Below are 9,318 nucleotides of genomic sequence, written 5' to 3'. Positions count from 1 at the left end.
TCACACACGCTCACTCACAAACACATGCACACACACGTACACACAATAATTCGCACACACACATCAAAAAAATGTATTCCAGTATGCACACCATCTAACCTTTACACCTAAACATGCACATAGACACAAATCCCCCCCCCCTTTATACACCCCCCCCACACACACACACACACACACACACACACACACACACACGCAAACATGATCACAAGTAAACACCCGCGGTCAAACCCACATCCCTCCCTGTCTCTCTCTCACTCATCCAAAGACTGCCTCGAACGTCCGCACACACTCGTCTCCCTCTGACACCCACCCACACACACACACACTGTCTCTCAGCCCCCCGCCCCCTGACAGCGTGCTGTTACTCAGGTGGAGAACCAGGCCGTGTGACCTCGGAGCTGATCCTGTTTAATGTGTCTGTGCCACCAGATAAGGACCTCCTCTTCCTCCGCCCGCGCGTCTCTTATCGCGCCACACCCACGTGCCTAGCGGCTTGTCTGCCCTATCAGACCCCCCCACCCCCCCGCCCCCACCCCGACCCACCCCAGGTTTCTTCACTCCGACCCTTCTCTCACTTTTTATCTCCCGACGCCTCGCCCTCCGTCTTGCTTTGTCTGACGAATGCTTCTTCCCTTTTTGTCTCTCCCTCTCTCTTGGGCTGACTCTCTGTCTCTCTCTCTCTCTCTCTCTCTCTCTCTCTCTCTCTCTCTCTCTCTCTCTCTCTCTCTCTCTCTCTCTCTCTCTCTCCCTCTCTCTCTGTCTCCCTCTCTGTCTCTCTCTCTCTCTCTCTCTCTCTCTCTCTCTCTCTCTCTCTCTCTCTCTCTCTCTCTCTCCCTCTCTCTCTCCCTCTCTGTCTTTCTGTCTGTGTGTCTGTCTGTGTCTCTCTCTCTCTCTCTCTCTCTCTCTCTCTTCCGCTCTCTCTGTCTCTCTCTCTGTCTCTCTCTCAGTTGAGTGTGTGTGAGGTGAACGTTTGTGTGTGGGGAATACGTTCCCTTTGAAAGCAGGGGCGGATTAATAAAAATACAATTATGAGAAGCAGGGACTCAGAGTGAAGCTAAAATGTTTCCTAATCTGTGTTTGGCCTTTTTCATTAGCCACCTATTATTATAAATGGACTGAGAATTGGCTGAGTTGTACGGGCTGTAGCAGTGCATCGTGTGAAGGTTTGTTTACTATTGAATTATAATGCTTGTGTAACACGGTCAACACAAACATGTTGTGAGCTTGTGATCGTGTGCCTGTGTACCTTACCGGAATGTCATACCTGCCTTGTTTAGTTTATGCCTGGCTACCTACTGTCCAATCTACCATCGCATCAACACCACTCAGACTGTGATTGGCTTTCGAAGGCCCTGGTCTGCATGTGAAGTCACAAGGGGAACAATTGTCCTCATGCTTCTGATAACACTTGAAGAGGAAAGACATTTATTTCTTTAACTTGACCTCCTTGAATCCACCATTTGATGTGCAAAGAAAGCACTTGATTAAAACTCAGTAGCTGATATCTCCTGTTTTGAGTTTGGAAACTTTCCAGGCACAACTCCTCAGGTGTGGGTATTGAATCAGGAAAGGTCGAAGGACTATTGTCATCCGGCGAGACGGCTAACTCTGCTGCCCATTTGCTATCGTCATGGCGACGCACACCTACAAACTACTCTCTCATTCTGAGAGTTAGATCCGTTCTTCTAGAATCTGTTCAGTTATCCTGCCAAGGTGTATGAACCATTAATCACAAGCCTTTATGTGTGAACAACAAGGGAACTTTTCAGTATCAGAATTTCGTTCAGACTTCTTATACTGCCGTTTATCAGACGCTTTCATTTAAAGCGCCCCACAGTGAATTTGGATACACAGTGTCCTTCATTAGCAGATAGGGGCAAGGAGGCTTACAGCATAGACTGTTCAAACCCTCCTTTCTGGCTTGGAGTCCCGGCCCCTACCCGGACGGTGCAGCTGTTAGCACATAACCCCCACCCTACCCTACGCCCCCTGGTTCATAGTATAATATTGAGCTGAACTCATGTTCGCCATAAACTGCAGTAGTTAACCGTTTGGATAAGAGTGTCCGCTAAGTGTTCCACCGAGTTTTGTGGGCAGTACATTAATGTTCTCCCTCCCTGGCAGCCGGAAGGTCCTCGCAGATCCGCCCTTTATTGGACTTTAATCAGGCTTCCTCAGGCTGCCCACTTTATGACATGCACCCTAAACATATACATGCATCCTCCCCCCTCCCCCTACATGGTTCCTTGGTTTTACCGCCACTCCACCAGTAGTGTTTTCTTTTATGTAATCATGCTATGGAGCGCTGGGGGCTCGTCACTTGTCTGGGATTGTTCATCAAGTAATGCAATATGGGTGGATGGCTAGACTTTTTTGAACAAATTTTAAAAAGGGTATTTTTAAGGGATTTCTTAGGTGCGATTAGAATCAGCCGTGTGTCAAGAGAGGGAACCGGTCTTTTAGAAAGTGATTCATAGTAAGTTGTGTTTTAAATAAAGACAGGCAATCCAGAGAACTCAGTGCAAACACCTACTCACTGGCATCGCGCCCTGCCAGGAGAAAAACAAAGGTTTCAGAGTGGATCCAATGACTGTCATCAACTGTTCATCGTTTTTTGGCCTCCTGAACCCTGAAGCCGTTATAATCTCCATCTCCCCAGCTGGATGTGTGACGACAACCACACACGCGTCACGACTGATTTCTTTCATACATTTTCTGATTCTGTATATTCTAGAGCAGGCCACGAACATATTGCGCTACAACGCCACGGTAGCCATGTTGTTAACAGAGCAGGCTACAAGAATACTTGTGCTATTTGTGTTTTTCATTCGATTTATTCTACAAACTGTTCAGATGCCGCTATTTGTCTTGTCCTCGGTCTGTTTACCTCCACAACCTCCAACGTCTAGACTCGCTAACTCCGGGGGAAAAAAAGGCTATCCAACTGTAATCCGTCTGTTTAATTTGCACACGGAGGTTAGCAGATGCTCAGGGCATATCGCTATCGCCAGTGTCCTTCGGAACACCTGTCCTCACCGGCAGACAGAGAAAGTCCGTGAACACGTGTGGTGGTGGCGTGAAATGTTCCTACCCCAGTCAGGACCAACAGACATTCCAGCCCTTTGGCATGTCCATAATAGCGGCAACTAACCGCTGACCCAAATGCAATTTGAAGGATTTAAAATGTCAGGATCGCTCCAGGTCCGGTCGCTCCCTTACGGAGCAACCTTTCCCTCGGTGGAACACTTTTAGGCGGTTTCTCTGTCTCTCTCTCTCTCTCCGTGGGACGCCGCCCCTTTAAGGCAGGCCCCCCGTGTCTGTCTTCCCAGGTCGATGGGGTTGGGACAAGCAAGAGCTTGGGCCTCGGTTGAAGGATGGCCTTGTGCGAGCGATGACAGAGAAACTGCAATGAACTACTAGAAATAACAGCCTCAAGTGGGGAGGTGCCTTTAGCGTCGACCGCACGTCGGAGATTACAGCTCTTATCATACGTCCCTGACACGACACTATACCGTTCCCACTCTTGGCTCGCGGTCACTGCTCGGTCTTAACACTTGTTTTAATGACGGAAATCCAATTTAGGAGGATTTTGGTCTCCGTTCAATAGCAACAATTAAGAGTTTAAGACTGCAAGGTCGAGAACCGCAGGAGGAAACGGACCTGTGGCGGTTCTAGCCAAAAGCATCAGTCCCAGACGATGGATGACATTTCCCCGGGAAAAAAAAAAACTCTGCAGGAAAGGGACGAGCAGGCGACGGGGGACGGAACAGAGAGGCGAGAGATACGGAGGAGTCAGAATCGATGTGTTTTGTTCCATTACCCCGCGTGATTCACCCGTCGTATCTGATTGTCTAACCCCTCCTCAACCGCACAAACACACACACACACCAACACAGTTTCACACACACGCACACCTCCGATATCTGGTAGACACACAAATCTGTTTATTACATGTTTGTCCTCGAATCAAATCATCCAGCCCCCTGCAAATATAGATAATCACGGGGCCACGGCTGCGGCCGGCTAGACTGTGAATCATCCATGGCGTGCCCACGCCGCCACGCCCGCAGTTCTGTTCGGGGGGCCTGACATCGATCGGCAGAAGTCCAAACGCTGCCAGAGCTAATTGGGGCAAAGTAATAAATATTTACCTTTCTTTTATTAATGAGCAAGAGAGGAAGAAAGAGTGGAGGGAGGGAGAGAGAGAGAGAGGCAGGAGGGAGGGGGGGGGGGGGAGTTATGAAAATTAATTTAAGTGCATCAGAGCGTTGCCATCATTGCTGTTGTTTCTGCTGACAGAGGGCACTCTGATTGGCTGATTAGAGTTCAGCCGGTGCCAAGGTCGCAGGAATCCATACCACAGCAGCTGTTTTGTCTGCCGACAACTTCTTAATGTGGCTTAATTGGACTCATTTTCAGCAGGGGGGAACAGCCGACGAGGGAGAGGGAGACAGAGACAGAGAGGGTTGGAGAGGATGCAGAAGCATGCTGAATTCCCTATTTCCTCTGTTGAGCTTCCCTTCTCGGAAGAGGGCGCAGGCAGCAGATATACCCACTGGTGCAATCAGACACACCCCGCAAGCACCCCCACGCACACGGCCCAGTAACACATGCAGAGCGTTTATATATATATACACCTCTGTGTTCCACTCCACTTCCCCGTGACTTGCTTTGTTTTGGTTCTCGGCGTCTCGTTGTTGCTCTCACTCCTTCTCTCAGTCCTTCTCACTCTGTATCGCTCGCTCTCGCTGCCTTCACTTTTGCTGTCACCCAACGCATCAACTCTACCAACACACGCACACACGCAACACACCAATGCGTGCATAGACACACACACACACACACACACACACACACACACACACACACACACACACACACACACACACATACGCACACTGCTCTTTCCCAAGATCTCTGGGAAAGTGCTGATCATTGATCGTTGGTCTCTCTTGCCTGTCCATCAGTCTGTATGACTGGGCTTTCCCCTAAGCCTCACTCTTTGTCTTATCAGCCCTTACCCTAGCTTCTGCCTTAACCTCAGCATACGTCTCTTACTTAGCATGTTTCTCTACCTAAGCATCTTGTTTACAGTAAACCATGTTTCTTATTTAGTATCTGTATTTTATTGAGAACCTGTCTCTTCCTAAGCATATGTGTATTATTAAGCATCTGTCTCTTCCTTACCCTTAGCCTCTTTGTTTTTGTTTGGTCTATTCCAACTACTTTTTCTCCTTTAAATTGGTCCCTATTCTTCTAGCCATTCCTGAGCTTTGTCTTTAGAATCTAGCCCTCCCCCTAACATAGCTCCTCCCTATTTCTTAGCCTCTTACTTAGTATCTGGCTCCTCCTAGGCATCTGTCTGTTGCATCTCCCTAGCCTTCTCCCTAGCCCCTGCCTCGTTGTTAGCTTCGGCGTTAGCCTCTGGCCCCCCACAGCTGTATAACCAGGCTACCATGCGAGCCGCTAACTGCCGCAGCGGCGGTACCAGCCGCTCACCATTCGTCATGTCAGCGGTGCTCATTAGCACAGCCGCGCCTCTCGCACCGCGTCACCTAGCGCGCCGCCGCGGGGGAGTAGAAGGTGCATATTACACACACACACACACACACACACACACACACACCTGCGTGTGGTATTCAAAGCAGCTGGTAGCTTGTCTACCTGGGCCTAACTGTAAGCCGGCGAACACCTTGGCCCTCTACAGGGGTTTAGGTAGGGTAGGACGAAGGAAGACCACCGATGGGGGGGGGGGGGGAGAACTCCAAAGTTATCTTGTAAATGACATCCCATCATATCCCACCGTCTGCTGCTTCTCCCCACTGGCAAGCATACCAAAGTCAACCACCATAGCAGCACTCAACACGTGTTAGCCCTCATATAGGGGCAGACCTGCCCGGGCAGTATCCAGAGCCATCCGCTCTGTGCGTCTTCGCTTAGCAACGGAACAACCCAGGAGAACGTGGCCCAGGCAGGCGGCGGCGGCGGTGATTGAAGCTTGAGAACGTCAATTACTTTGCAGAGACGGTAAATGCAGAGACTTTTTTAAATGAAGCGACACTGTCGTAATTAATATTCAGAGTTAATTAAACCCCCTGAATCAACGACCCGCTCTATATTTGATTTGACTCGACGCTGCTTCGGTCCTGGTCCGATCGGCGGTGGAATGAGATGTAGATGTTGGACGTTTGTCATATATATACTTTAACCAAATGCAATTAATGTCTCTGGAAGGAGGGATCCCTCTTCTGTCCCCCCCCCCCCCGGGCTTAGGGTGCAGAGCATGTGGTTTAATGTGGAGCCTTCGAAGGCCTTTCAGACTGTAACCGGGGGTTAAGGACTGGAGGAATAGAGCTGACCTGAACGGACTCAACAGCGCCATTGATCACCTGACACATGATTGAAAGGTGGCTGAGGTCCCGTGTGACTGCAAAGATCAAATGTCCCCCCCCCCCCCCCCCCCCAACCCATCTTCAATCAAGTATTCCTGGATAACTTCAATTGTTTTCTGCCCCCATCCCTGCCCAATAACCTGATCAGGTATATGATTGCAATGAAGATAAAGACGTTGGACTTGGGGGGGGGGGGAAGTGGAAGCAACTCGGTGTTAAGGCAGTAGGAGAGGGGCTAGGATAGTCTAGTGTTACGGGTGTTAGTCTCCCAGCCAAAGGCTCTGGTTTCAATCCAAACGATAGCTGCAGTCTAATCTGGGGGGATCCTTGAGCAAGATGCCCCCTAACCACTACCTGCCCCCTCAAGATGCCCCCTAACCACTACCTGCCCCCTCAAGATGCCCCCTAACCACTACCTGCCCCCTCAAGATGCCCCCTAACCCCTACCTGCCCCCTCAAGATGCCCCCTAACCCCGACCTGCCCCCTCAAGATGCCCCCTAACCCCTTCCTGCTCCCTCAAGATACTAATTAATCCCTACCTGCTCCCTCAAGATGCCCCCTAACCCCTACCTGCCCCCTCAAGATGCCCCTTAACCCCTACCTGCTCCCTCAAGATGCCCCCTTACCCATACTTGCCCCCTCAAGATGCTACATGACCCCTCCTAAACTCAGAAACAATGTTCTTGTTCCAATGGCTGTGCAACGGTGTGTCATGAGCTGGCGTAGCTTGGTTAGCTTGGTGGCGTCAGTGGGAGGGCTTTCGTGGTTGTTGATATTACGATTATTGTAAACAGATAGAGAGGAACACCCTGACTAGATCTTTTATTTGTAGAACCCGTTATAGGGGGTGGTTTTATTGATAACATTATTAAAATCTCTATTGAACAGCATTGACTAGAGCATATCTCCAGGTCATTCCAAGGTACAAGCTAGTTGAAATATGACGTATTGCAGCTTTAATAGCACGTTGTAAAGAGGAGTGGATGACAAGAGTTAGAGGGTGTGAGGATGGACGACACAGGTACAGCGGCACCATCGACGGTCAGATGATCTTTATTGGCTAGGAGTGTGTGCGTGTGTCAGTCTGTCTGTCTGTGTGTGTGTGTCTGTGTCGGTGTGTGCGTGTGTGTGCGTCAGTCTGTGTGTGTGTGTGTGTGTGTGTGTTTGTCTTTGTGTGTGTGTGTGTGTGTGTGTGTGTGTGTGTGTGTGTGTGTGTGTGTGTGTGTGTGTGTGTGTGTGCGTGTGTGTGTGTGTGTGTGTGTGTGTGTGTGTGTGTGTGTGTGTGTGTGTGATTTCCCATGAGCCAGCCAGAAGCCAGTGAGAGATAGACAGAGCGCCGGGGTGGGGAGGGGTCTGGCGTGTTCTCAACGTGCTTTGCCAACAAACGAGACCACCCCCACCCCCAACCCCCCCCCCCCCCCCCCCCCCCCCCCAACTTGGAGCCCCACCAAGTCCATAACTCATAAGTGATGCTATTCAAACTTGGACTGCGGGGGGGGGGGGGGGGGGGGGGCTTTCTTCGACTTGGTTGATTATACAAATTGAAGGAATATATCATTGACACTCATAGAAAGTAAGAGCCCAGTGCTGGGAAACTCGATGAGTGGTTTTGGGTCGGTTTGTTGGGTTGTGCTTGTGCGATTTGTTTGTTTCTTTTTCTGGAAGATTGTGTTCCAAATTGAACGGAGAAAGTGTTTGTGTGATCATTACCTGTTAAGAGCATCAAGCTCCGATAATTTTTTGCTGTTGATGTCTGTGGATTCTTATTTGTGTTTCTGGATTTAGTCAGTTAGCACCATCATGCTAACTGTTAACAAGCTAACACCCCATTAGCATCCTTTTGCTAACATTGCCCTCCCCTCGCATATCGGGCAAATATCCCCTTCTCTTCTTCCTGTGTTTGTAAATCCATATTTGTACGAATGACTTCATTTAGTTTGTTAACATACCAGGCTAATATCATTTTCAGTTAGCGTCATGCAATGTAATTAGTGTCTGTAATTAACTCGATAGCGCCATCATGCCGTCATCGCTCTCTGTTAGCGCATCATGCTAACACCGTTCTCCGTAACCATTATCCATTATCCATACCTTTATGGATCATCCCTCATCATCATGCTGACATCTGTATTTATTGACCCAGCCTCACGTTTCTACCATTCGCTCTCTGTGAGCAGATGAAAAGTAGTTATTTTTTACTAATTCTAGACCATTTAAATGTTTTTTAAATGGTCATAAATATGAATCCTCCCTGGCAAATAAAGCAATAAATTAATAAAAATAAATCGCCGTGCTAACATTTTCCTCCCCCCTTTTTCGCGCAGCTGGGACGACCTACATCTTCGGTCGTGGCGGAGCCCTCATCACCTACACCTGGCCCCCCAACGACCGGCCGAGCACGCGGGCCGACCGGCTGGCCGTGGGCTTCAGCACGCAGCTGAAGGAGGCCGTACTGGTCAGGGTAGAGAGCGCCAAGGGACTGGGAGACTACCTGGAGCTCCACATAGTAAGCTACACCCGGGGGTCCTGCACGGGGTTGGGAGTGTGAAGGTCTTGTCGGTGAGTGTAGGGTGGTTTGGGGGAGTCCGCTGTTGTGATCGCCCCCCCCCACCTCTCCACTGTGATTGCTGGTGTGTGAGAGCCTCTCATTACCCGGGTGGATGCTGCTTAATGTTATAAACCTCATACACAAATGCTTGCACCCATACGCATACACGTACACGCACACACACACAATCCCCATACAAAGCGCCTTGAAAAGCGATGCATCAGTACAAGGAACTTTGATTTGATTTATTTCTATTTTTAATTTGTGTATGAGTGAGGAGTCTCATCTTGCCGCTGAGCATGGTGAAACAGTTCCACAAAGGGGACAAGGGAACCCGGGACAGGAGTGAGAGAATTGGGAAGAAAGAAAGAAAG

At 49.6% G+C, this 9,318-nt stretch overlaps 1 protein-coding gene across 1 annotated transcript in view; it reads left to right on the top strand.

The window, feature by feature from the left end:
* The window catches only part of nrxn2b (neurexin 2b), a 611,205-nt gene that overhangs the window by 494,541 nt on the left and 107,346 nt on the right, over positions 1-9,318 (top strand). Inside the window, 1 exon segment of the mRNA XM_030338327.1 lies at positions 8,721-8,902. Within this exon segment, the coding sequence (XP_030194187.1) occupies positions 8,721-8,902 (182 nt within the window).

Source organism: Gadus morhua, chromosome 17 (assembly GCF_902167405.1).
Source record: "Gadus morhua chromosome 17, gadMor3.0, whole genome shotgun sequence".
In the NCBI taxonomy this organism is placed as follows: domain Eukaryota; kingdom Metazoa; phylum Chordata; class Actinopteri; order Gadiformes; family Gadidae; genus Gadus; species Gadus morhua.
The sequence above is the reverse complement of the archived record's forward strand: the minus strand, read 5'-3'. Positions and strand labels throughout refer to the sequence as shown.